Source organism: Panthera uncia (genome assembly GCF_023721935.1).
Source record: "Panthera uncia isolate 11264 chromosome B3 unlocalized genomic scaffold, Puncia_PCG_1.0 HiC_scaffold_1, whole genome shotgun sequence".
Classification (NCBI taxonomy): domain Eukaryota; kingdom Metazoa; phylum Chordata; class Mammalia; order Carnivora; family Felidae; genus Panthera; species Panthera uncia.
The window spans coordinates 5159062-5186286 of record NW_026057582.1 but is presented as its reverse complement, the minus strand read 5'-3'; the positions used below and the strand labels follow the sequence as shown (position 1 = coordinate 5186286).

Here is a 27225-nt window from a genome sequence, read left to right as displayed (position 1 = left end):
TGTTCCAAGTTCGGGTCACTCTTCCCTGTAAACCTGGAGTCCCAAGAATGGACTTTCCCGCACACATAAAAGTAAACCATTCTTCAGAAGCATCTTTAATCCAGCTCTCTAATAGTGTCCGCTCTGAGCAAGCCGTGCAAGACAGAGGTTGGGTAGATTGCACGTACGATCCCTGTTCACTGGTCCCTGTAGAGGAATCATAGCTGAAAGGGAGAGGGGCTGGTCTTTTCCTAGGCACGTTTTACTTAAAGTATCAATTTGTGATAAATGTAATTGTTGCCTGTCGTTCAGACATCTGCCACCAGATCCTGGATCTTTACTCACAAGGAAAACAACAGATGCCTCATCACACGCCCCACCAGCTGCAGCAGCCCCCGTCTCTCCAGTCCACACCACAAGTGCCACAGGTGCCACCGCCCCAGCCGTCTCAAGGCTCCGACCCGCCCCAGCCGCAGCAGAAGGACTCGCAGCCGCCAGCGCCGCAGCCCCCGCCGCAGCCGGCCCCGCAGCCCAAGAAGCCGTCCCCGCAGCCCAGTCCTCCCCGCCCAGCAAAGCGGGCTGTGGTGAGTGGGCCACCTCTCCGGAGGGGGGAGGGGGGAGGCACAGTCCCTCGTCTGAGGGCTCATACGGGATGCCGAGCAGGGGGACACCTGGCCTCGCCATCGGACAAGCATCCGCGGAGAGCCTCAGAACTACCGTGGTCACAGGAGGAGGGCCCTGAGAGCTGGGAGGGCTCCGTCCTCCTCCTCCAGCTGCCGCTGCCCAAGTCTCCGGCCTTTCTGGCTTTTTTGTGTTTGGTGCTTTGAGTGACGCGGGGTGTTTGTGAAAGTTTCTCCCCACGGCAACAAGCTGGCCGGTGGAGGAAACCCATGTGGGATAAACGCGTGTTGGCCAACACTGCTCATTGAATGCAGGCCACCGTGTCAGAGGGCCTGAAACTTAGTGTCATCGAGGACCCGCTATTGAAAATCCACAGTGGTCCTCATGTCTGACCTGGGAGAGGGAAAGAGGAGGGGGCAGAGATGGTCTGTTAGGTTCCCAGTATGCCCTGCAGCTCGGAGCTGTGTCTTGTCTCCCCGACCCCGTTAGTTCCTGGATAATTCGTTTTTCTCACTACACCGGGGGTCTTGGTTAATGATTACGTATTTTCTTTCGTAACAGGTTGTTTCTCCCAAAGAAGAGAACAAAGCCGCGGGTAAGTTCCTGTTCTAAGGGTTTTTTTTTTAACTTTGTATCAAAACTTTAAATCCTTGGTCAACACTGTTTCCACAAGATTTGGTCTTAGAATTTAACCTTATATCCCGTCAAAAACTTGACGCTGCCTGCCAGAAAAAGTGCCCTGAGTGTGTATTTTTAGATCATATTCTGACAATGGTTACCAAAAAACATTAGCAGCGGTGAAAGTGTACTCACTAACACATATACAAATGTGATCACGAACATAGGACAAGGGTTACAGCAGTGTTCCTTTCTGGAGGTTTAGTTAAGCCCACCACAGTAGACTGTGGGGAGAATTCCCACCCTAAACCCCAAGTAGCAGAGGGTGGTGGGCAGACAGGGTGGCAGTGATGGGCAGTGCTGTTGTCCAGAGAACCACCATATATCCTGACCCCTCTCGCTAATGTGGGCCGGACTCCTCCAAACACTGTTTGGGTTTTGTTTTGGGTTTTTTTTTTTTTTTTTTGTAGAGCCCAAAGTTGGTTAATTTGTTTCTTTATTGGAAACAAATGTAAAGTGTGAATAAAATCTGAAAGACTGGGGGGCCTAGGTGACTCAGTTAAGCGTCTGACTCTTGATTTCGGCTCAGGTCATGATCTCAGGGTCATGGGATGAAGCCCCACGTGGAGCCTGTTTGAGATTTTCTCTCTCTCTCCCTCCCTCTCCCTCCCTCTCCCTCTCCCTCCCTCTCCCTCCCTCTCCCTCCCTCTCCCTCTCCCTCCCTCTCTCTCCCTCCCTCTCCCTCCCTCTCTCTCCCTCCCTCTCTCCCCCTCCCTCTCTCCCCCTCTCTCCCTCTCTCCCCCCTCCCCTCTCCCCTCTTCTCCCTCTCCCACCCTCCCCTCTTCTCCCTCTCCCTTCCCCCTCCTTCTCCCCCCTCCCCCCTCCCTCCCTCTCCCTCTCCTGTTCTTTCTCTCTAAAATTAAATTAAAAATCTGGAAGATCACAGAACAGAAACTTAGAAGCATTTTGTCCCTGTGTTGTGGGCTTCGATGTACTGAACTCTTTGAAGATAAAACCATGTTTACTCATTTCTGTTTCTCCATGGCTAAGTTCCAGGGTAGGAATTCAGTGAATGATTTATTGAACGATTGTGAGACCTTCCAGTTGCAACAAAGCTGCATTTTCTTAGGGTCTTTGGGGGAAATGATGGGTTCAGTACAGGTGAATATTTTTTTTCTGCTCCAACTGGGCAGCAAAAAGTAAGTGTGAGACCTAAGTGTGGGGCTGTGCCTCTCACCCTGTGGGTATACAGTTGAGCTGAGCTGGTGTGCTAGGCCTATTACATCCGTACACGGCAGAAACGAGCCAGTGGCGACCTTGGAGGAGGACTTGAGTCTGAGCGCCCGGAGCCCCACCCAGGGGTTCGGCCTGTAGGTGGAAGGGGGCAGAAGAGCTGGGGGCAGGCAGAGAGGGCTCTTACTGGACTACTAGCTGTGAAGCGGTGAAAAGAAGCTTCTGCTGGGACCAAACGTATGGTTGAAACCAGATAGAGTCGACCTGCCGGAATGTGGGTGTTTGCATAGGCAGTGGGAGCCACTGAAGATCTGTGAGCAGGAGAATGGTAGAGTCTGAGTTCATTTCAGAAGTGCCCTGGCAGCAGTAATGGGACACAGAGGGTTGCGAACGGGGAGGAGCTTACAAGCATCTGGGTGAGAGGCAGTGAAGGGGAGTGGTGGCCTCAGGCCCAGAGAGGGAGGGTGCAGACAGCCTGCAGGTGGGACCTTGACCTGGCTGTGTGCCAAGTGCCACTAGCTACAGGGGGCTTTCGAGCACTCACTGAAAGTGCAGCCAACCCAAATCGTCATGTGTCCTCAGTGCAGAATACGTACCAGATTTCCGAGTATTACTAAGAGAAAAGAATGTAAAAAATCTCATTGATAAATTTTTATGTTGATTACACATTGAAATGGTCAAACTTTTTATGTATCACATTGAGTTCATCTCTTTTGAAGGTGACTACCAGAAAAGTTAAAATCATACGTATAGCTCTTCTGTCTATGGGCAGCACTGACCTAGACCGGCTTCATCTGGGCAGTGGGGTGGGCCGTAGATGGGTGTCTGAGGTGAGAGTGTGACAGCGGTCACAGGCCGGGAAGGAGTCACGTGAGCTGCGGCTGCTGGGTCTGGGAAGGGAGCTTGAAAGTCAGGTCCAGGGCTTTAGTGGGGAGAGAGCGGCTGGAGGCACATGTGGGCAGTTCATCCACCTAGAAAGAAGGGACTTGGTCTTCCAGGAAGAGAATACAGACAGACCCATCCCTGGACCGTGAATTCAGCCTGTTTGGGACAGGAAACCAGGAAAAGTTCAGCAACACTAAAGTAGGATTAAATCAGAGCTGAGTATAAGCCAGAATCTGGAAGGAGGAGTCAAGCCACGCAAGCAACCGCAGAGACGGGTTCTTTTCCGATCATGTGTGCACCCTCCCTGCTCTCGTAAAACACAAGACACTGGGCTTGCTGTAGCCTGTCGTGGCTACTTAGCACTGTCAGGGTGGATGCTGGTTACCCACAGCCGCCGGACCCTGAGGCGCAGGCTGTGTGCCCCGCCCCAAGTGTCCTATTCGCTTTGCTCCTGGCTTGTCAGCCCCTTGATCTCTCCTGAAGTCAGTTCATGTCCTGTTGCCGATGTGCTGCCAGAGGGAGTAGATATTCATAAGGGAGAAAATAAACTTAAAATGTGCCTAAGAATACAAAGGTGGCAGTTTCTCCTGTGAGCCCTCGGGGCTGGGTGTCTGAACATTCTGTGGACGAGTGGGGGCACCCATACCCTGCTGCTCTCGTGTCTTTGGAAGGCTTGTCTGGGACGGTCGGCAACGAAGCTGGGTAGATGTGGAAAGGGCTGTAAAGGGCCAGCGGGCTGTGTTATCTGGGGGTACGGGGCGGTGTGTGACCTGTTCGGTTCTTGCACAAGGACCAGCACCTGGTTTAGTTGAGGCTCCCTCAGGTTCCTGAAGCTTTTCTCATATCCGTTTTTCTCCCCCAAAGACGTTCCTGAACAGCACATTTTCCTCCACCTCTCTTTTCCTTCCATGACCTCTTGATTCGCAGGGAGAGGTCTGAGTCGCTTTTCAATCTACTTTTCCTTTTTAGAACCACCGCCACCTAAAATCCCCAAAATCGAGACCACTCACCCTCCATTGCCTCCGGCCCACCCACCTCCAGGTAAGTGTCTGCTGAAAGCAGCTTGCGAGCGCCACCTTTTCGCTTGGCTTTCTTGAAGGGCACACTTGGGAAGGCCTGGGGACGAGTTTGTGGAGGGGAAACTTGCTAGCCAAAATTTAGAAAGAAGGTGATGCCCAAGGATCTTTCAAAAATTATGTTTTTCACAAAGCAGACATCTTGAGGAAGTGGTAAATTTTAAGTATATCTGGATTTTCTCTGACCTCCCGCGTGCAGAGCTGCCGGACTCCGCAGGCCAAATAACGTGGGATCAGTTTTAGGAAAGCAAAGCCTGCTGATGTATGAACATTGACCCGGCGGGATTGCCGTAGATCTGAGCCCCCTGTCCCTCACACGCCTGCCTCCTGGTGGCAGGGTCGCCTCTCCGTGCATTTGGAAGATAAGCAGTAGCTCAGAGTCCAGCAGAGAATAAATCAAAGCCTGGCACGTTTTCGACAGGCACACGGTGAACTGGGAAGCTTCCTTGGCACCACTTAAAACCGGAGAAGTGTCGTAAGGAATATAGCATTATTCCTTGGGGCATTATTCCTTAGCATTATCTCCCTGGGGCAGCGGCCCGGAAGACAACGCAGGAAATGAGGGAGGGCAGAAGTCGTGTGTGTGAGCCAAGGGGGGCTGGGTGCTCCGCGGCGGGGGGTCCGCGCCCTCACTGGGCTGCACTCCCCGCTTGCCAGTGCCTGCGGTGCCCTCGGGCCCCTCGGGCCCCTCGCGCCCGCGTGTCTGTGGTAGGGGTGCTGCCGACGGCATTTCTTTCTACGTGTGGCCAGTCCCAGCACTGTACGAGCTTTGGGGAAACCGGGGCACCATTTTCTGCTGTGGGACAGATCTCTCAGTCCCTGGCTCAGTATGAAGCTTGCTGAAAAATACCTGCCGTGGGTCATTCAGTGTTTAGGTTACATCTCTCCGCCAGCGAAGAGCCTCCCTTCCTGTGCCCGGGGGTGCAGCCGAGGACGGGGTTGGTGTCCCGGGCTTGCCCAGGGCAGGGAGAGAGCCGCACTCTGCGGAGGAGCTCCCACGGAGGGCCGCGGGCAGGGAGGGTGAGGGCAGGGGTGGCGGGTGGTGGGAACTGACTCTGCAGCCGGGAGGGAAGGGTGGGCCGGGCCGCAGGAGCTCACTCCGGCAGGGTCCCGTCCCCACTTCGTAGGGGCCTGTGGCAGATGGGAGGCAGGTAGGCGGAAGGCTCGGAGGAGGAGCGGGAGTCTGGTTCAGGGAGGGAAGAGAGCGCCACAGTTGCCGTGAGGCGCGGGACGTGGCGAGAGCCACCCAGGTCACCGGGTGTCTCAGAGGGCGGCTGGTGGTGATGGGTGTCGGCAGGGAAGAAGAGTAGCGCAGGTGCCTGGAGAGCCCATCTCGGTTTTCTTCTGTCAGCTAGGAGCAGAACTGCTACTTTGGTGGCTACATGGGGAATATCAGACGCTTGTTATTTTTTTAAACATTGCCTCGTTCACTTGACCACCTCTCAGGCTTTGTGCTCGATGCCCGTGCTGCAGACTGTGAGGTGACGTGGCCCTGGCCTCGCAGTCTCTGGAGGCAGAGACAGGCAGGAAGAAGGGGGCCCCACTCGGGGCTGTGCTGGCAGGACGGGCACGCAGCCGGAGGCAGACGGGGCTTCGTGCGCTGCAGGCACCTCCTTGGCTGGTGTGCCGAGGACCGAGGGAGGGAGACCCAGCCGTGCCGGGGCGGGGACCTCTGTGACAGATATGGCACAAGCGGATGGCGTTGGGCGCCGGCTGCCACAGTGACGGCTGCTCCCTGTTCCTGTGAAGATGGCCCTGGGGACAGGGCAGCAGCCCTGCCAGGGCTGTACTGGAGGCCAGAAATCGGGGTGGTCAGGGTGGCCGTGGGAACTGCCGTGGGAGACCCTGGCTCAGGCCTTCCCCACCCTGAGGGGGTTCCCGGATGCGTCCCTGCACAGGCCGCCCTGTGAGCCCGGGGCCGGGCAGTAACTCGTCTCTCCCCTGCAGACCGGAAGCCTCCCATCTCGGCTCCCTTAGGCGAGGCTGAGCCTCCAGGCCCTGTGGATGCCAGTGACCTCCCCAAAGTGCAGATTCCTCCTCCGGCCCACCCGGCCCCTGTGCACCAGCCGCCACCGCTGCCACACCGGCCGCCGCCGCCACCGCCCTCCAGCTACATGACCGGGATGTCGACCACCAGCTCCTACATGTCCGGAGAGGGCTACCAGAGCCTGCAGTCCATGATGAAGACCGAGGGCCCCTCCTACGGTGCCCTGCCCCCCGCCTACGGCCCACCAGCCCACCTGCCCTACCACCCGCACGTCTACCCCCCCAACCCGCCCCCTCCGCCTGTGCCCCCTCCCCCAGCCTCCTTCCCCCCACCTGCCATTCCTCCCCCCACTCCCGGCTACCCTCCTCCTCCCCCCACCTACAACCCCAATTTCCCACCCCCACCCCCACGCCTGCCCCCCACCCACGCCGTCCCCCCTCACCCTCCTCCAGGCCTGGGCTTGCCACCGGCTAGCTACCCGCCTCCGGCTGTTCCCCCTGGAGGACAGCCACCCGTGCCCCCACCCATCCCCCCACCCGGCATGCCTCCCGTGGGGGGACTGGGGCGGGCCACCTGGATGAGATAACGCGATGCCTTTTCTTCCCCCCTTTGTTTTTTTAAGAAAAGTTTTTCTAATCAACTTGAAGAGTAGTTTAAGTGGGTAAGCAGCAGGGTACCTTCCATAATGCTAGACAGTTGCAGCATGGGAAGAAATGGACGGGGCCCATGAGATACAGTTGGGGTGGTCCTCACATCTGGAGAACGGGGACAGCAGTTTGAGAGTAGCCTGGGCAGCGCCAGTCTCCATCTGACTGCGCTGGGTGGTCGGCTGGTGTCGTGTGAGCTTCCTGCACCGGGTCACGGGTACTAGTGAAACGTTAACCGGCCATATTGGCTCAATAAATAGCTTCAGTAAGGAGTGAAGTTCCTTCTAGAAATCAGTGCCTATTTTTCCTGGAAACTCAATTTTAAATAGTCCAGTTCCATCTGAAGTCAAGCTGTCGTCATCGCTTTTGTTCCGTGATGTTCTCTCCCAGCACCCAGTAGGTCAGGTGAACCACTGTTTTGATTTAGAGATATTTACATCCTTTGTATTAAACTTACTTTGAAGGGGTTGCCTTGATGGATGGCTTTTTTCTTTTTCCTCCAGAGAGAAGGGGAGAATTGTACTTGGAAAGTAATGTATGTTTACATCAATTTGCAAATTCCTGTACATAGAGATATATTTTTTAAGTGTGAATGTAACAACATACTGTGAATTCCATCTTGGTTACAGACATGACTCCTTCAGTTCTCCAAATAAAACCGTTCTGAAACTATCCTTTTGTTTCTTACGCACAGAAGGTGGGGCCTCCAGGCCTTGCGCAGCCCCAGACCGGCAAGTCTAGAGGCAGCCCTTCTCCTGCCCCCGGGGGCCAAGGGGCAGGCAGCGGAGGAGCCTTGGCCGAGAGAGGCCTGGCGCTGGCTGGTCTCGCAGCCCCCAGACCTGGCCCTGCCGTCTCGCAGGGCAGCGCCCCTGTGGGTCTGTCCTTGCGGGCCAGCCCCCCACACCCCGTGCCCACATTGGCTTTGGTAGGAGGACCCCGGTGAGGTCCGAACCAGCACAGGACTGTCGGGTGCACCTGCTCAGAGCTCTGGTTCCTAGGTCACACCAGGGCTTGGGTCTGAGATTCCTCCCACCCGGGGCCTGAAACTAGACAGAGGCCATCCGAGTGGCTTCAGTGCCGTCCAGCACCTGAGGTGCTCCCGGGGGCCGTGGCCCTCCAGCGGCGACCCCCGCCCCCACCCGAAACAAACACTGCGCACCAACCGTGGAGGCTTGCAAAGAGCCTTTATTTATCTAGCGCAAAGTAGACACTATCACAATCTTCTGTTACTCCTTTTACTAAAATAGTTCAAATCAATGTTTTTACCACACTATCAAAAGTTCTATTTCTTTTTTCTCTCCAAATCAAAGTGGTTCAGTGGAAGGTAGAAACGGGCACAGGGGTCTCCGGCTCCCAGCTCCGCCTGGAGCCAGGCCAAGGGCTGGCCCGGTTTCTCACGGCGGTCACATACTACAGAAAATAGAGCATGGCTGACGGCCCAGGGACAGGAACCAGACGTTCCAGCCCGATTCCAGAAAGCAGCACAAATACTTCCCCCCACGGTATGAAAAATATACACCTCTACCGCTCTGCAGTCATGCGCTCAGCTTGTTTCTTTAAAAAAAAAAAAAAATCAGTAGTATGTATTTTGTTTCCTCTCAAGTTTTCAAGAAAAAGAAAATGAAAGGTCACTTTTTTCTCTTTAAACACTGATGTGTAGCTAATAACTTTTGGATAAAAATGTGCCACCCTAAAAAATGTGCTCAGCAGATTCTGCTCCCAGGATGGGCGAGGCCACCTGGGGTGAGGCTGGGTGACCTCCATCACAGTGGGAACTGAAGCCACAGGACAGATGTCACACTGGGCTTCAAGATGGCGACTCAGAGTGAAACGTAAAGGGACCTTTATGAAAGGCCACCCGCGCTCAGCAACACCCCTACCCCCACCTTGAGGAGGCCCCCCCCCCCGTCACCCGACACACCCCGGTTGGTGGCAGGGCTGAGGCTCCTCTGACCCTCCCCAGCCTGTGGGCTCCCACTGAACCCGCCCGCCACCCAGGGTGTGGGCTCAGGCGGAGGTGCTGCTGGCTTTTAAACAGCTTATCACATGAGGTGACCGTCACAGACACGGTTCTGTCCTTGAAAGCCATCCCCGCGCACTGTTGGCTCAGGACCGCGAGCAGTGGTGGGAAGGAGATGCCCGCACCTGGCTTCCACGGCCTCCGTGGCACACAGGAGGGCTCGGGCAGAAACGCTCCGCTCCGCCTGACCCCTGGATGCCACGGCACCACCCGGGGTGGGGGGGGGGGGTGGGGGAGGCCCCTCCGAGGCAGTTCTTCCCTGGGTCGGTCTGCAGACGTGCAGCTACCGGGAGCCCTTACTTATTGCTTATTTTCAGTGGTGGCCGAGCCAACCTGATCCAAACGTGAAAAATGGGCTCCCAGCTGCGGCTTCCACCCAAAATGGACCCCTCCCCCCCTCCCTCCTCCCCCCGGGCTGCTCTGCGGTTCTTTGGACTCCCAAGATCCAGAAGGGGCCTCTGCCCCCCAGCTCACTGCCCACAAGGGCAGGGATTGCCCGGTACCATGACCAAGGATATCCCCTCCAGCTCCAAACACCTAACCCCTGGTGACAGGCAAGCTCCCTCCAGGAGGAGCCCAGAGCTCCCTGTAATCCCCCAGGGCAAGAGGAAAATGCCTGTGGCTGTCACCAGCACCCACTTAGCACTCCCTGGGCACAACAAGGGCCGCGAGCCTTTCCCCTGAGAGCGTACGACCCAAGGGCACAATGACCAACAGGCCAACGCAGAGTCCCCGCTGGGGACAGGAACAGGGCGGCCTCCCCATCCCCTGGCCCTGTCCCCGCGCCTCACGGGGGCCTGGACGAGGCCCACCTACTGCAGAGACGGCCTCCCGGGCTCAAGTGCTGGCGGGCGCCCTGCTGAGCACCGCCGCCGAGTGAAGGCAGCGTGAGGGGTGGGCGGCCAGGTGCCGAGTGGACACCAGGGCCCGTGCCGACAGCATTCCCGGCGGTCTGTCCCACCTCCCAGCATCTGGGGTCTCGTGTGGAACGTGCCACAGCTCGCTCACCCTCTGGGCCTCGCTTTCCTCACCAACCTCCGCGTTTCTGTATCGCGCTCTATGGCTGGCATGGGATCATTCACACGGAAGCTCTGTTTGATGTCGAGCCCTGCACGGAGGGCCCGATGCTGTCCCTTCTCCGGCAGAGGACACTGAGGCTCAGAGCGGGGAGGGGACAGCACCTGTGAGCAGGCAGCAAGGCAGAACTCAGCTCGGTCCCCGGCTCCGACCAGCCCAGCCCAGCCCAGCCCAGCCAGCAGCGGCCTCTGCGGCAGGCGGGCCCCGTGGGCTCGCAGGCCGCGACTGAGGGCACCGGCTGAATAAAGCTGGTGGCCTTGGGTGGTGAGCACGGCCGAAAGAACCTGAGACCTCGTTTTCCCACCGGGGGCCCAGAGAAGCTGATTGACTTGCTGAAGGTCACGCGGCAAATTAAAGCCAGAGCTGGGTCAGGCTCCTTCCTTCTACAGAGGGCAGAACTCTCCCCTCGGCCGCCCATGCAGCTCCGTCGACAGTGACTCTGGCTGAGGGCCAGGCTCTGGGGGATACCAGAGGCCCAGCCCGGCCCAGCGCCGCCCATCTGGAGAGAGCGGGGCGGGGGGCTCAACCAGAGACTCTCCACGTGGCCTCCCACCCCCCTGGCCCATCATGTGAAGCACAGGAGTGCAGATGCCTCAAGCACCGGGCAGGAGGGACCCAGAGAGGGCACGACCCGGCGCGGGATTGGGGGGCTGTGTGTGTGTGTGGGGGGGGGGGCTGGGGGCCTGAACCCTGAAACCGAGCAGCAGCGTGCAGCAGGGAGCTGCGCATGGGGGGTTGCCAGAGGAAGGGCCTCGGAGCCTCCAGCCACAGACACGGAGCTTCTTGGTTGGGGACTCGGGACCCAGTGCTCAGCGGGCTGGCGTTCAGGCCACAGCAGATGGGTGAGGAGTGGGGCCCCCCGCGTCAGGTCCAGCCACCAGGGGCCTCTGTCTGGTGTGGGTGGAAGGCTTGACGAGGCGCCCCTCCGCCAAGGCCGGCCTTCAGCCCCTCACCAGTGGGGCCCCGGGGCAGGGACGAGGCTGTCCGGGCCGCCCTGCTGCACAGAACGGCCGGCAGCCTCGCGTCTTCCCGGTTTGCTGGTGTGTGAGGAGGGAGGTGGGGGCCCGGCCGTCCGTGTGCTGGACCCACGGCAGCCGGGTCACGGCGGGCAGCGTCCTATGTACAATTCGCCACAGAAAAAGAAGACGGGGGCCTGCGGCTCCCCAGGACACCCCGCAGGGCCAGTCCACATCCACGGGGGAGCAGCCCTACAAGGGTCCCTTGAACTGGTTCCCAGACAGGTGTTGCCGGATGGAGGGCTTGGAGCTGGCCGCATCCCCCAGTTTTCTCCAGACCACCTGCGGACAGGGGCGAGCTGTGAGCGGAAAGCCCACCCCGAGCCCACCCCCTGGCCTGTATGCACAGACCGCCTCACTGCCCCTCCATACCACCCACGTCCCCAGAGCCACGGGGCCAGGAGGGGAAACTGAGGCTGTGTGAGGCCCAGAGACAGACCAGATCTTTGCACATCACCCCCCCTCACGGCCACGCCTGCCATACTGAGCACGTCACTGCCGGGGTGCAGGCGTGGCCTCGCGGCTGTCCAGTGGGACCCAGAGGTACAGGAGGCAGTATGGGAGGGGTGGGGGAACACCCCCCCCCCCCCCCCCCCCCCCCCCCCCCACCCCCGTGAGGCCCGGGCCAGCCCCCGCCGGGTCCTGTAAGGATCCAGGGATGATGACACACTGGCCACTGGGGTCACGGGTGAGGTTCCACCTCCTGGACAACCAGAGAAACGGCCCAGCTTCCAGAAACCAACGCAGCCCTAGTCACGGAGGGCCCCACCCACACGTCCAGTCTGAACACCACCGGCAGCCACCAGGGGCGCCAGACACCTGCGGTCTGGGGCCGGGGCCCAAGGGATGGGACGTGGGGTGAACGCGACCCGTCCCGGGGGGCTGGGGGGTGCTCTGGGGATGGACAGACCCCAGAGGTCAGGGACCCCATTCTCGGGGAGGAGTGGGTTAGGCAGCGGGGTGAGGACAGGCCCCGGGCTCTCCGGGTGCCTCCCCCTCCAGGTCGCCGGCCCCTCCCACCAGGGGACGGCTGGGGCCCTCCCTGCTCCCACGCCCGGGCCGCGGCCCCGGGGAAGCGCCTCACGTTGCACATCTCGCGGACGATGGCCTTCTCCTTCTCGCTCAGGCCTTCCTCACAGCCGTCCTGGAGCCGCCGGTCCAGGTTCTCGTGCACTTCCAGGACCTGCGGGAACAGGCCCCGGGGCCGGAGGTGAGACCAGGGTCCCGAGGTTGGGGCACGAAGAGACCGGAGGGGCGGGTCCTCATCCTCACTGTTTGGTCCTCTTCCCTCCCCCTAGTGGCTCTGCAGGAGGGAAGCCACACCCCCACATCAAGAGAGGCGGGGCAAGCTGGGGACGCCTCACCTGGAAGCAGGGAGGACGGGCTGGGCGGGACTACCCTCGGGCAGGTGGCCTCGTGCTAGGCCAGGGCCCCCAGCTCGTGATTAGAGGGACAAGGGCAGCACCTGCTCACACACCGGGTGAGTGGGCGTGTCCAGTCGCCGCTGCGTGTGCTGTATCCGCGCAGACGCAGACCGGCCCCCAAACCCGGGGGACGGCGCGCCCGTGTCCGTGCACGCGTGGGGCGTCCACGGGTGCGCGCACAGGTGGGGGGATGAGGGGTGCAGCCGTGGGAGGTGAGGTCCGGGTGAGCGAGCTCCCCCAGGAGCAGTGAGAGCCTCAGCGGGACCTACACCTGAGCAGAGAGGCAGGTGTGCCTGGAGGCGAGGCTGGGCCTTGGGGTGCTGGGGCTTTAGTGCTACCGCAGCCCTGCCCCCGACTCTCAGGCTTCGGGGGAGCGCCGGCTCTTCCCCTACCTCACCCGGGCCTCAGTTTCCCCAGCTGCAGGCATGGCGGACAGGTGACACGCTTGCTCCGGCCAACTGACACCTCCATTTCCAAGGTGTTCGTGGTCACCCCGACCCCCCCAACCCCTGCACAAGGACGAAAGCCCCCACCCTGCTGCTCAGATGCCCACTGGCTCAGAGCAAATGTGAGGTCCAAGGTCCCAGGTCCTGCGCTGCACCAGGGATCTGGGGGCTCCTGAGGGGGCAGGGACTGGGCGAGGGTGGGCAGGGCCTGGCCCTCACCTTCATCGCGTGCACGACAGCCTCTGGCTTCTGTCCCGTGGAGCTGTAGCCGGCGGAGGGGGGCGAGGACAGCTCGGGGACCGGGCAGGCTGGGCCCTGTGGGAGGGAATCACGCTGTCTCAGCTTGCCCAGAAGGGCTCCCAGCTGGTGGCCACGAGTGCGGCCGGCAGCAGACAGAAGTCCCTGCTTCTGTGGGCCAGGGCCCAGGCAGGAGGAAATGGGGCCCGGCTGATGAGGGAGAGGAGGCAGGGAGGACAGAGGGGCAGCACCTGGCCCCCACCCCGTCCCGCGGGCTCCTCCTCACAGCCCGTAGGGAAGGCCTGCTGTTTCCCGGAGGAAGTGAGTCCAGCTCAGAGATGGCAGGGACTGGCAAGGAGCAAACCGCGGGGGGCTGCCTCCAAAGCTGCCACCCTCCCCGCCGACACCAGGTGAGTGGGCTAAACCAGACTTCACCCATCCCCCACCCCCAGGGACACTCTTCCAGCCCTGCCCGGCCACCGCATGCCACCGCAGTCGGCCGACACCTGACACGGCAACCAGGTGCCCAACTCCGCACAGCCTGGGGTGCGGGGGCCGAGGCCGGGTGAGGAGGGGGGTCCAGCCCCCTGATGTCAGGCCCACCGATGTCAGAGGCTGCAGGTGTGCCCGGCATCCCCAGCTTCTTCTCCACGGGGATTACTGGTATGGGCAGGGTGCAGGGCCCGGCCTGGAGGGAGGCCCCATAGGAGGAGGGCCCCCAGACAAGGAGGACTCAGGATGGAGCTCTCCAGGCCAAGAGACACCAGAAGACACTGGGAGTGAGCCTAACGGGCTCAGCAAACACCAGCAGCCAGATAGAAAACACCAAGGGTCCCAGGCGGGGAGGCCAGGGAGCTGGGGTTCCCGGCACAGCTGTCCCTTCTCTGGGTCCTGGTTTCTTTCCCAGTCACCGACCCCAGTGACCAGGCAGGCTTGGTGAGCAGGCTCGTGGGGCCATCACCCTGGGATCCTGCCCAGCAAGGCAACGCTGTGCAGAGACTCTCAGGACCCAGAACTTTCTGCTGTGGGCCAGCCCCTCTGCACTCTCCCCATCTGCCCACCCCACCTGGACCTTCTCCTGGCTCCACCCAGAGGCCGGGTCCCGTAACCTTGGGGCCGGAAAGGCAGACTTGGGCAAAGCTCTCCTGGCTGTGACCTGAGGCAGGGCCCAACCCACTCTGTGTCTCGGTTTCCTAATCTGGACAATGAAAGGGTCCCTGTGTCCCACAGTGTGTGCAGAGCCCTGGGGTGCCGTCTAGTGGCCCAGGCTGCCTGGTCTCTGGGGCCCAGGCCAGATCTGTCATGTGGAGAGATCAAAAACGGATCCAAGGGCTCTGGGGAGGCAGGTGGAAGGCAGAACACAAGCATGTGCCCGGCAGGCTGCGCTCCCCGCATCGGCCAGCAGGGGGCGGTAGCCACACACGTTCAGCCCTTAAGAGGCCCAGGGACCTCTGGCCTCCAGTCCCATCTGTACCTGGGGCTCCCTGAACAGCCGGCTCTATAGGCGGGGCAGGGGGCGATTGCTGCTCCAGGGGGCTGCTTCCTGGAGCAAAGGCAGGAAGGGAGCCAGGAGTGGCCAGGGCAGGCCGTGCAATCCAGCCTTTCCCTGACCCACCTCACCAGGCTGCCAATGAGCGTGCCACTGCGGGTCCTGGGAAGGAAGCTGAGCTGGACGTGTAGCACGTGTTAAGGAGTAAATGCCACCGGGAGTGGTACTCCCGGGGGTCTCCCCACACACAGCTCTCCCAGCGGTGGGAGGGCCGGCACCCACCTGAGCCGCCCGGCGCACCGAGTGCTTGCAACCCTCAGATGTTATCTTTCTACATCCCCATTTTACAGATGGGAGAGTGGGTCTGAGAGGAGGTCAAGACCAAACAGCCGGCCCCAGTGGGGCTCGAACTGGGTCTGTGGCTCCAGAGCTGGCGCCGGAGGCGGGGAGGCCAGCGTGTACCCAGGAGAACTGAAGCCACACGTCCACACACACACTTGTCTGGAATGTTCAGGGCAGCACTATTCACAGCAGGCAAAGCACGGGAACAGCCCCAAATGCCCAGCAAGCTGATGGTCACATCAGCAAAACGTGACACATCCACGCCCCGGAGTCTCACTCGACAGTGAAAAGGAACAAGGTGCTGACAGGCTGCGACAAAGCCTCCATCACGGGGCGCTACGCGGAAGCAGCCAGTCACAGAGGATCGCACGCTACAAGTTTCCGTCGTGAGGAAATGTCCAGAATAGGGAAATCTACGGAGACACAAGCACATCCGTGGTCTCCAGGGGCTGAGGCAGGGGAGAGTGGGGAAGGTTGCTACAGGGCACAGAGTTTCCTCGTGGGGTAATGAGATGGGGTGATGATTACACAAATCTGCAAATATGCACAAAAAAAAAAACAAAACAAAACAGGGAAACTGCATGCTCAAAAATGAAGTCGACCAAAAAAAAAAAAAAAAAAAAAAAAGGCAGGGGGACCAGTCTCCCCCAGGGACCTGTCATAAGACTTGATCCTGCTCTCGGCTGGAGAATGCCAGAAAGCCACTGCCAGCTCCTTCCATGGGGCCCTGAGTCCCAGGTGTGGCTGGGCCCCCGGGCACCCTGCCCCATGGCCACCTGGGCCAGTGACCCTCGTGGGGAGCAGCTGGGGAGCCCTGCACAGACCTGCAGCCTCTGACTCACGTGGACAGGGAGAGGGGAATATGGATAGGGACAGAGGTGGGGCGGGCAGGGGGGGGACAGCCAGGCTGGCAAGGAAAGGGTGTCCCCACCCTACAGGGTCACCTGTTTCACCTCGGGGCCCTCTGGCATGTGGGCGACCTTTCCTCACCGCCCCCCCCTCCCTGGACCTACAGGCACCTTACAGAAGACGGCCAGCAGAGCCTGTGTCCCCAGCGTCATCGGGCAGAGGGTCCACCCCATACAAGCCCTCACTCGCCCCGTGGACCCACGTGCCAGACACAGGCCATCCACTGCTGCCTCCGCAGCCTTTGTGGCTGAGCCTCCCCTAAAACACCCTACCTTCTCTGTGCACCCCAGAGACCCGCCCCCGGCCTTGAAGGAGGTTCACACCGGCCCTGGCCTCTAGGCCCACGTGGGCTCGGTGCCAGCACGCAGGAGGCATCGCCCTTCCCGGTCCCCAGATCGCCGCGGCTCCGGCACACAGCACTCCACAGCCACGGGATGGACAGAGGTGGGGCGCTGGGGAGGCCGGGGGGCGGCAGAGTGAAGGAGCAAGGAGCCAGCCCCCACTGGGGCACCCTGGGCTTCTCAGCGCCCTTCTGCACAAAGCACTTGGGAGCCCAACCCGGCCGCAGGCTCCTGGATGAATATTTGGATTATCTGTCTGGTCGGCCTCAGCAGCTACATTCCTGGAGGTGTGAGGGCCTCAAAAGAAAACACAGCACCTGGCCGGCAGCCAGCGGCGGCCCCAGCCTGCTTCTGCCGGCATCGAGGCCCAGCGAGGCCTGGCAGGGGCACCCCGGGGTCACCCTTGCTGGCCGGGGTCATGGGGAGAGAGCAGCGGCCACCTGGCAGAGTGACCTCAGGCCAGCTGGGCTCCTCGCCCGTTCCCTGCGGATGGCCAGGGTCCCCGCCCGGCTGCACAGAGCACTGAAGCCGCTCCAGTCACGGTCACCCGCCCAGCTCGTGCGGCAAGGGGTCCGCGGGCAGCGTTTTTGGGCATGTTCACAGATTTACGCAATCATCCCAATAGAACACTTCCTCACCCCGAAAAGAAACCCCATACTCGTCAGCAATCCCCATGGCCCTCTTCCCAGCCCTGACCAACCAGTGAGCTCTGCCTCCCCAGACCGTGCACTCTGGACACGTCGCACAGGGATGGCGGACACGTTGGCCCGCAGGGAGCGGTCCCGACTAGCCACCCGCATCCCGGAGAGCTGGCCCCACGCCGCGCCCCCCTCACGCACTCGGGGCAGCCCAGAGCCCAGGACCGCCCTGGAGGACCCAGGGTGAACTAGCGCCCGGCACAAACCGGAGCTCCTCCCCGACGCTCGGTCACAAAGCCTGGGTAGCGACTACGCATCGCATGCACTGCCGGCCCCGGCCCAAGCCCCGGCCAGGCACCCTTCCCCGCCCACCAGAGCCGAGAAGTGACAGGTGCCCTGCACCCGGGGCCTGGGCAGCCGCTCGCGGGGCCTCCAGACGCGGCCCCTCGCCGCCCCAACATCGCTCGGGCTCGGCTGCCATCTCTAACCACCTCGCGGGGCCCGCACAAGCCTCCGAGGGCCACGAGCCCAGACCCCTGGCTGGCAGAGGGCGGGGGGAAGGAAGGGGACGGAGGGCCACACAGGCAGAGCCCCAGCTCTGACCCATCGCCCTCGCCTGACCTGGATGCTGCTCAGGCCGGAGACGAGGGTCCCAGTCCCAGGTGCGGTCACTGACCATCCACTGGCCCGGGCAGGTCAGCAGACAGGCAGAGCCTCACCCCTGCACTGGAACGTGGATTCTGGAGGCACCGGGTCCACACATGAAAAGTGCGACTCCGGGGAAGGGGCACTTACGTTCTGCAGGGAGTCCTGGTAGGAAGGCGGCAGGCTCGCCAGCTGGGATTCCGAGTGGTACGGGGAGAAGCCCTTCCGCAGAGTCCGGAACTCTCCAGAGCCTGCCTGCTGCGGGGGGGAGGGGGACAGGTTAGAGGGGCCCAAGGACTGTGCCCCGTGAAGACTTGGCCCTCCCGCCCCCACACTGGTCTGCACCCTCCCTCCCCTCTCCCTGCCTCACTGCCATCAGCGGGAGCCCTTGTCACCAGCCTCCCTGCTCACGTGTTGGGGCCACGAGGCAGGGGGCTCCGTGTCGCTCCCCGGGTCGTGCTGTATCAATGCGGCTTGAACACAATAAATGAGGAAATGAGTGCGTGGCACCCCCACCCCCGGCCCTCCTTCCTCTGCTCCAGCCTCCTGCACTTGCCCAGCCCAGCCTGGGGAACACCGTCTCCGGCCCCTGGGGCCCGCATCCACCGGAAGGCCCTCCCACCTCCCACGCCTGAGCCTGTCACTCTGTTCTGCTCAGTGCTCGCCCTCAGCCTCTGCTATAGGACAGGAGCTCCCAAATGTAGTTCCTGCGTCTCACCCCTCTGTATCCACAGGAATCAGTGCATGCTTAGGAAGGAGGGAGGGAGAGGTGGAGGAGTGAGTGAGTGAGTGAATGAATGAATGAACACATATTTGGCCTTAGGTGATTTTCCTCAAGGCCAAGCAAATGCCCCCCAGAGGCTGGGGGCTGTGATCCGCAGAGGGAGGGGATCCGGGGGTCCCGCTCAATCCAACACAGGCCCTCTGGTCCAGCTGAGCACAAGCCCCTCCATCACTAAGAGCCTGGGCTGGTGTTTCTGGCCCAGACACCTGTTTCTACTTCAAAGGAACTGAGGGCACGCTGTTGGGCAGATAAAACAGAGAATGTCCCGTATATCAACAGGGTGCCCAGTTACCCAAACAGATCCTGGAGGGGAGGAGGCCAGAGCAGGGGCAGGTGAGCCAGATGGCACAGCAACCACATCTGGGGGTCCCTCCTCCTGCTCACCAGCCCCCCTCTGCTGGCTCGGGAGGGACCCACATGCAGCCTGTTCCCCTCCTGCCAATTGCTGGACACAGACCGCAATTCTCATGGGTCTCCAGCCTCACCAGCTCCATGTTCCGCCCTCCCATCCCCATCAGATCCCCCAGGTCAGACCCCCCAGGTCTCAGGGGGCCAGCTCAGGGGCACACAGCAGTGCCCTGTAAGCGTCTGTGGGACTAGAATAAAAACCCAATTAAGGCAGATGCCCCGCGGAGGCCGCCAGAGCAAACATCAGAAAGCAGATCTGAGCAGTCACCCACCAGATTACCACCACCCACCCCAGGCACCTTGGCCAGGACCAGAGACAACTATTCCCATGGCCTCCAGGAAGACCTCAGTGTAAACAAAGGTTACCAAGAGGCACAGAGGGGAGAGAAGTGGCGGCCCACCCTCCCATGGTGGCCCCTGAAGTGTAGCACGGTGTCACCAGAACCCTTAAAATGTGACTGCCACGTCCCCTGATTATGGCCAACCCTTGGTTGAAGCAGAGGTGGGTGGCCCAGCGAGGGGTCCGATCTAGCGGAGCCCCTCTGCCACCTGTTACCAACTCGTCTCCAATGGACAGTACGTTCTAACCCCAGTCACGCTGAACACCACACCCAGTGCCACCAGGCTCTCACCAGGCCCCCTGCCACCATTCTGCAGGAGCATGCCCCACCCGCCTGGCCAGGCTGCTGAAAGAGCCCAGGCGTAAGACTCAGCACAGCTCACACACTGACATTTATTTGGCCACACGGCCAGGGATGTGAGCCACCGCTCTCTCCCAGCAGTCCCTGGGACCAGGCCGGCTGGACGCTGCCTGTCCTTCCCCAAAGGACCGTCTAGAACCTCATCCGGGCCTCGTCTCCCCCTTGTCCACACCTCCTCTGGTGCTAGACCAAATGGGTTCAGAAGGAACTCCCGTGTCGGTACTGAGAACACTGGTTTATGTAGCCCCCTCCCTCCCCCCGGATCATTTCCTCGGGAGGTCATGTATGTACAAGGGGGCGGGAGGGAGTGTTTTTAATTAGCACATGCAATCCCCACCCCTGCGTTCAGTGATCATCTATAGATATTTGTGCGTCCACAGAACTTTATTAGTGACCCACCAAGCTGGCGGGGGAAAGACACACGGTCTCTCGTTAGGGGCAATGGGACTAATGACACATCAAAATGAGGGACCATAACGGCACTTCAATCCAAATGAAAAATCCTGGGATGTGCCTGTTGGTGCCCAAGAATGAAATCCTTAGGTTTTCATCGCCTAGGGGACGCGGAGCTGAAATGGCCTTGTGGGTTGGCTGGGCCTGCTCGGGGTGGTTCAGGAAGCGGGGACAGGATGCCTGCCCTCCTATGGGATAGGATCCCAAACGAAGGTCCCTCAGGACCCAGGGAGAAAGGATCTGCCACACAGAGTGGGCGGGGCTCCCACATCCTTAAAGGGCACATGGAGTGCAAACAGGTTTGCCCCTTCCAGCCAGGGGGGACACCCGGGAGGCCACGCCCCTGCCCCCCTCCCTCCGCCCCTCCGCCGAGTCCGCTGGCGTGAACTCGGGCTACCCCAGCCCCTCTGGGCCCCCGCGGGCATGCAGCGAGCTCCCCAGCCATTGCCCGCCGGGGGGCTCCGGGGAGCACCGTCGGAGGGCTCCTCCTGGAGCAGAAAAGGGCCACAGCAGGATGCAAAGGGAGGACCCCGCCCACGTGCCCCTCCCTGGGCAGCAGCTGTGGATGGGCTGGCTCAGAGCAGCTGTCACCCCTCCCACCTGCTGCCCAAAGGACTCCGGTCCCCGAGGGACCGTCTGCTGCAGCACCTACTGCGTGCACCCGGCAGGGCTGTGTTCGGGCAGCACCTACTGCGTGCACCCGGCAGGGACGCAGTGTCTACCGTGCGAAGCCAGGACCGGGAGGTGGGGCCTCAAGGGTGAACGCTGACAAAGGGGCGTCCGGAGAGCACTGGGACTACAAATGCCAGCTGGGTGGATGCGGTGGCAGCTCAGTGAGCACGGCCTGCGTGGGGCACCGCGGAGGCCGCTGCCCCGTGGCTCTCTGCTGCCGTTCGGCAAAGCTGGACACCAATGCCAGCTCGGGAAGGGCAGACCCCAGGAAGAATCTAGAGGCAGAACCGGGGCACCTGGGGGTGGTGAGCTCCCAGGAAGTGCCAGGAGGGTGCCAGGGCCGGGGGAGACCCGGAGGAGACAGGACAGCACACAGCACTCAAAACAGCCCCCACCACAGACACCACTGCAAACACGTCCCGCCAGGCGGTTCTACCTGAAACCAGCTTCTCGGGCGGCCGCAGGGGCGGGGCGGCTGCAAGGGAAGAGGAGCGGTGTCACCCAGGAAATGCCAGCCACGGCCCCCCTCGGCCCCCCCTCCCCTGGTCCCTCGGTAGCCCAAAGGTGCCAGGGCCTCGGCCGGGCCGGGGTGGGCACCTCGGAGCCCCCACGTTTTTGGAAAGCCCCATGTTTACAAGGGCTGCCTGAGCGCCCGGCCCGCTCTCAGCCCTCTCGGGGCTCACACCAGGCCCCTGCACTGGCCTAGAGGCGCCCCGAGATGCCAGCCCGCCGGCTGGGAGGGGCGGGGGGGTGACCATCGAGGCCCCTCACACGGGCATGCTGGTACAACCGTCCGGCCACACTTGTCTTCTCGGTTTCCCCTTTAATTTCAACAGAACTCACTTGCAGGCCATTAAGAAGAAAGCAGCGGCTCCGTGGCTGGGGGCCCAGACGGTTCTTCCTAATTGGTGCTCAGATCAGGCAGCGGAGGCCCCACGCGTGGCGAATGTATGGTTACTATTACTCACCCACTGCTGGCACCGCGTCCCTACTCCCCATGCAATGTCAGACCCCAAATCCCAGGTTTCAAACTCGAGCGTGTGGCTGATGGCAGAACACCCAGACGGTCTCATCCGCCACAGTGACCATCGGCCCCTTCCTTACAGGTCCCCTCGGCAATAAGGTGAGTGAGAGCGAGGGACAGGCCTCGGGATCTCCCCAAGACGGGGTGGGGGGCTTTGGGGAGGGGAACGGATTTGCAAAATCCAAATCCCACCGCGGCTGGGTGAGTCTGAGCAGCCCATCAGTGTTCCAGGTCTCTGCTGCTTGCAGGTAAATCGGGGTCACGAAGGGCACTCGGCTGCTGGATGGCCCACGACTCTTTCCACTGGCCAGCCCTAGTCCTCAGTGCTTTGCGGGATTTGCCCTTTAATCCTGGGGCGGCCACCATCAGTGTCCCCATTGTACAGACGAGAAAACCGAGGCACAGAGAGGTTAAGCCCCTGGCCCAACGCCCCCCAGCTGGTAAGCGGCACTTTGACGACTTGAACCAGTCCCTCTAGCCCTACAGTCCTGGGCTTGGCCTTGACGGTCACCCAGCCTGTGGCTCACAGTGGACAGCGATTAAGCCTCAGGCATAGAGGGGACAGAGATGGTATTCCTAGCCTCCTTCTGCCCATATTGCTAGACAGACCATCTGCTCAGATGCTAGAAAGGTTTCCTCCCTGGTTGAAGGAGAGGCTGGACCGGTTCTGAGGTTCTGCTAAAGAAGTAGCTAAAGCCCTCCAGAGATCCAGAAAGCACACCATTCACAAGGGAGGGAGCAGGACGTGACCACCATGCCTCAAGCAGGGACAGCCCAGGGCCCGTCAACCAGCAGCGACCTGTCCCAGAAGGCACCACCAAAGAAACACTGGAGGCCAGCGTCTCTGGACAGCTTGGGCAAGGGAACGGGCCACTCAGGACGACAGGTCTTCCCCGGGAACTCAGAACACAGCACTGAGGCCTCAGCACAGGCTTAGAGGGTGGCACACTGTTCCGCTGTCCCCTGGCCTGTATGGTTCCAAACTCAGACAAAGGCCAGAAAGGAGCAGTTCATACGGGGACGGGCCAGGCCCAGCCAGGTGGGCACAAGTCTACCACAGACCTTGAACATCCCAGGTCCCTGAGAGCAGGAAAAAGAGAGAAGGGCAGGCAGTGCCCGGCAGGCAGTGGGCATCACCGTCATCCCTGCCTCACAGGTAAGGAACCCAAAGCATCAGGACGTAACGCATCATACCTAAAGCCACAGAGCAGGTGAGTGCTGGGGCATCATTTGAACTCCAATTCCTCTAGAGCCCAAACCCACTTCTTCATACCATCAGGCCAATGACACCATTGCTGCAGGCTAGATTGTGTCCCCCCAGGTTCGTACGTTGACCCCGTGCCCCTAGAACCATGAGATAGCACACTTCTGTTGCTGAAGCTACCCGGTCTATGCCTCTTTGTTACAGCGGCCCCAGGACACTGATACAGTCACTCAGGCCCGGACGCCCTCCTCCACCCAGGCCTCAGCTTCCCCATCTGCGCTTGGTGTAAGTCCTGGGGTCACTTCTAACCTGAGTGGTTCAGGCGACCCTGCGTGGCGTGGCAGGATAGAGAAAGGGCAGGCACAGGGGTGAGGAGGAGGGAGGCGGGCCTGGACCGCGGCCTCCATCCCCAGGATGGCTGCCCACTTGCCCCGTGTGACATCAGCCCGAACGTCACTGGCTCTTTTGTAAAGCTGGCTTCTGGGCGAACACGGAGGCTTACATTTATCAGCCCAGCAGGGGGATTAAGCGAGGGAACCGAGAGCCGAGGCCCCGGCGTCAGTGACAGCCGCCCCCACCCCAGCCCGGCCGGGCACAGAATCCACAGGAAAAGGAATCATGTGTACGGGGGCTCGAGATGAATCATCACAGAGGAGGCAGCTGTGTTGACGGAATTTTAAAGCCGACACGAGAAAGAAAATACGAACTGCAATACGGTAATTTAGTCTGTGAACACTCTGGCACATTTTTAATTAAAGCTATTTTGGAGTTAAATAGAGGCCATGAGGGGAGGGGAGGGGAGAGGCGGGGGCAGTGGGAAGCGGAGGCCGCAGAGGCCCAGACCCCAGAGCCACGTCCCCTTAAGATGGTTCAAAGAGGAACAGCACTTTCTCCTGCTTTTCGCCGAAACGGCAGGTGCCGGACTTTCCTGCGGTTCCCGTGCAGTTTGATCTCAACGACAAGGCTTAAGTGCCAGAATCATAAAATCTGACAAGCCCGAGCTCACGAGACCCAGGCCAGAAGCCCACCCGTGGCAGGAAGGAATCTCTCTCTCCAAGATTCCCAAATGTGGGCATCCATCACGTGACTGCCTCCAAAGATGACCAGCTCACTACACCTCATGAAGCAGCTCGTCCTTGGTTCGGCAAGAGCCAGCCTCAGCCTCCCCTCTTGCCCCAGGACTCTGGGTGGGTGGGTGGCCAGGGGCTCCCCGAGATGTATCCACCTGGTCCAGCTGAGCTAGGCCCCGGAGATGCAGATGTGACCGGTCAGACCCAGCAGCCAGTCCCTGAGTCGCCGACAGCCCGGCAGGGGTGGGGGGCAGGCTCCCCAAGAGAGGATCGCGACAGCCTAGCGGCAAGGGAGGGCGGCTCACAGGGCTGAGAGCTCAGACTAAGGACCGAGCCCCCTGGGGGTGGTTGGGGAGGGAGGCTGTCGGGAGGGGGCCGCGCCTGAACCCCTCCTTCCCTGGACTCTCTTAGAACGAGGCCAGTACTCCCATCGTGGGCCTTGTCCCACCTGGGGGGCTCTCCCCGCCTCTGCCGTCCTCCTCCGGCAGCCTCCTCATGCACATGAGTCCTGCTAGCTGAACAAGGAGGTGGTCAGGCCCGTGCCTCGTCACCCCCGAACCCCTAGGGCCATGCACAGCAGGTCACCAACTATACACGAACTATACACGAAGCCCATTTCACAGGTGAGCAAACCGAATGGTGCCATCTGAGCTGCCCCAGGAATCCAAAAGCAAATGAGGTCTGAGTTGTCACTAGGAAGCTGACAGCAGGCCTGGGGGGGGGGGGGGCGGCTGTCTCACTGTCTCTGTCTGTCTCTCATCTCTCCTGCAAGGCTCAGAACAGCAGTGCCCTCCTCTGCAGTGAGATGACCAACCCACCCTCGGGGCCAAGCTCTGGTGACAGCAGGTGGGAGGGCAGCAGGAGCCCCGGCCGTGACCCTGGAGACATTCTGCCAGTGGCTCCTGGGTGTCGTTGCTGACCGTAGGTTGAGGCCCAACCGTTTTGCTACAATAAGGGGTCAAGGACACACAGCGCACTGGCGGAGAGGGGCCGAGGCCCCAGCACCACGTGGCTGACGTTGGATGCTTGGGATGCTGGATGCTGAGTCCCCGGCACTGTCCCTCTACTAGCAGTAAGCCAGGCAAAGCTCATTCTTGTCCCTAAATCTCAGTCTAACCGCCTGCAGCCAGCGAGCCTGGATCCCAGCGAGGGTCTGCAAGCCCCCATCTTTGGGTATCTTTGCTTGGCCCAGGCGTGGGCACCAGTGGAGGACGGACAGAGCCCTACTGCTGCTGCCTCCAGGCCAAGGCCCCAGGTATGACCCCTGGGAGCAGGTCCGAGCAGGCTTGGGGGTGGGAGAGTGGGGGGCGGGCAGAGCCAACCACTGCTCAGGCGTCTGCTGTCCCCCTGCTGCCCAGACACAGAGCCCCTGACAACCTCCAACTCTGCACATGTGGGCACGGGGCCAACGCGCACAGCCATCCGGGGCCTCCCTTGTGACAGCAGGGGCGCCCCCAGGGAGAAAGGACTAGAAGGGACCCCTACTTCAGGTCCTGAGTGTGTGCACATCTCCCCCAAGTCCACAGCCAGACCCACCACTGGGAATCGGGGTATATTCTCCCAGTGGGACAATGTGGCCCCGGGGTCGGGGACACTCCTGTGTTTGTGGGAAAGGGACCACAAGCAATGCCCGGTTGGACCACAGAACCACATCGCAAACAGCATCCTGAATTCGGGGCCTGGGCTCTCAACGTGTTCCTCCAAGGGAACAATGAAACAAAGGACAGTCAGGCTGGGACAGACTCACGAGGCCACTGACCCGAAGCTTCGGGTCCAGATCGTGGTCCCGGCCTTCGTTCTGCCGTCCAGTGGGCACCTGCCCACGGCAAAGGTCCCCGAGCCTTAAATCTGCCCCTCCCCAACCCCCAATTCTCCCAGCATCACTTCTGCCTACAGCTCCTGCAGCCCAGGCCACATGCCCTCCTTATCAACCCCCACATCAGGCCCACTCAGAATGCAAGGTGCCCCAGCAACCCCCCCCCCGCCCCCCGGGCCAGGTGAGACCCGAGCCCCGCCCCACCCGAGGAGGCAAAGAAGCCAACAGGTCTTGTGGCCAAGCCCTTCTGCCACACAGCACCTGAACCATATAGAGAGTTACCAAACCAGCCCTGCAATTCAGTGCCTGGTGACATACCACAGCATGGGTGCGGTGGCCCTGGCGGTGTGGACAAGTGAGTCCTGCTAGGCTGTGGGACTGCCCACACAGCCCACGTGGGGGTGAGGCGTGGCACGGCCATGGTGGGAGCTGTCCTGCGTGCCGGGGCCGTGAGCCTCCCAGGAGCCACCCAACAGGCAGAGAGGGGGCCTCGGGCTTCCCGAGCGGGACAGTGGCACCAAGCCTGCTGGTCGCCTAGCAACGGGGCCGGGCAGCTGAGCCCTCCCCGGGATTGGTTCCCAGAGAAACGCTCTGGGCATTCTGGCCAACTCTTACGGGCTGGGGGCATGGCAGGGGAGGGGGAGGGGAGAGTAAGCCAAGGATGGGGACAAGGGAGAGAGAGGCTGGAGCGGCTGCCCAAGCCAGGTGGCCCCCAGGACCCCACACGGGGCTGACCACAGCCTCCCGTCCCTGTCCCCACCCACGGCAGAGAAGGCCCCCGTCCTGGCAGTCACCACCCTGCTCCGCTCCAGCCGTCCTCAGCAGGAGCAGCGCCGTGTGCACCCCTGCACTGGTTGTCACCCTGCCCGCCTCCCCGCTGTGCTGTCCTCATCCTCCAGCCTCTAACCTGCCCTCCCTGTGCCGGGGACGAGCCGGTGATAAGACAGCCTCATCTGCCTGTGGGCGGAGGGCGGACCCCGGCCGGGAAAGGAATAAGGGCGGCAGGAGCAGGGAGGTTTCCATGCGGGAGAGAGTGGGGGTGTGCCTGCCCCCTCTCCGGCCTCGATCTGCCCATCCGAGGGGCAAAGCGGCCCCTTCTTCAGCAATTGCACAGTGCACACCATCTCTGGGACAGGCCTAGGGCTGACCCGAGGAGCTCACAGACTCCTGGGGACAGCAGGGAGAGGCTGTGATGGGAGACACCCCAAAGGCCGTGGCGCAAGGGTTAGGTCCGTGACCCCCAAGTTCCAGGGGGTGACTCCGGACGGCAGTGGGGGCAGGTGGGTGGCTATAAGCCCCAGGTAGGCTGGGACATGGGTGGGCACTGGAGCGGTGGGGTGGGGGGTGGGGGTGGGGGCCCCTCGAGAGCAGTGCCCCCCGCTGTCTACCACCCCCAGTCAGCTTACCTGTGCGAGGGCCTTGGTCTCCAGCTGCCTGATGTAGGTGGACGAGGGATCTGTAAC

The 27225-nt window shown here is 61.3% G+C and overlaps 2 protein-coding genes across 4 annotated transcripts in view; one reads left to right on the top strand and one right to left on the bottom strand.

Moving 5' to 3' along the window:
- The window catches only part of CCNK (cyclin K), a 29372-nt gene extending 21654 nt beyond the window's left edge, over nucleotides 1–7718 (top strand). For all 3 annotated transcript variants that reach the window (XM_049612184.1, XM_049612186.1, XM_049612185.1), the window contains exons 8-11: nucleotides 292–563; nucleotides 1162–1195; nucleotides 4306–4377; nucleotides 6360–7718. In XM_049612184.1, coding sequence (XP_049468141.1) covers nucleotides 292–563; nucleotides 1162–1195; nucleotides 4306–4377; nucleotides 6360–6985 — 1004 coding nt within the window. In that variant the 3' untranslated portion in view covers nucleotides 6986–7718. The remainder of the gene's footprint in view (nucleotides 1–291; nucleotides 564–1161; nucleotides 1196–4305; nucleotides 4378–6359) is intronic.
- Nucleotides 7719–8604: 886 nt separating this feature from the next.
- Nucleotides 8605–27225, bottom strand: part of CCDC85C (coiled-coil domain containing 85C) — a gene marked incomplete at its 5' end in the record, with an annotated part of 78426 nt that continues 59805 nt past the window's right edge. The window contains 5 exons of the mRNA XM_049611976.1: nucleotides 8605–11441; nucleotides 12244–12342; nucleotides 13249–13344; nucleotides 17781–17888; nucleotides 27169–27218. Of these exons, the coding sequence (XP_049467933.1) occupies nucleotides 11352–11441; nucleotides 12244–12342; nucleotides 13249–13344; nucleotides 17781–17888; nucleotides 27169–27218 (443 nt within the window). The remainder of the gene's footprint in view (nucleotides 11442–12243; nucleotides 12343–13248; nucleotides 13345–17780; nucleotides 17889–27168; nucleotides 27219–27225) is intronic.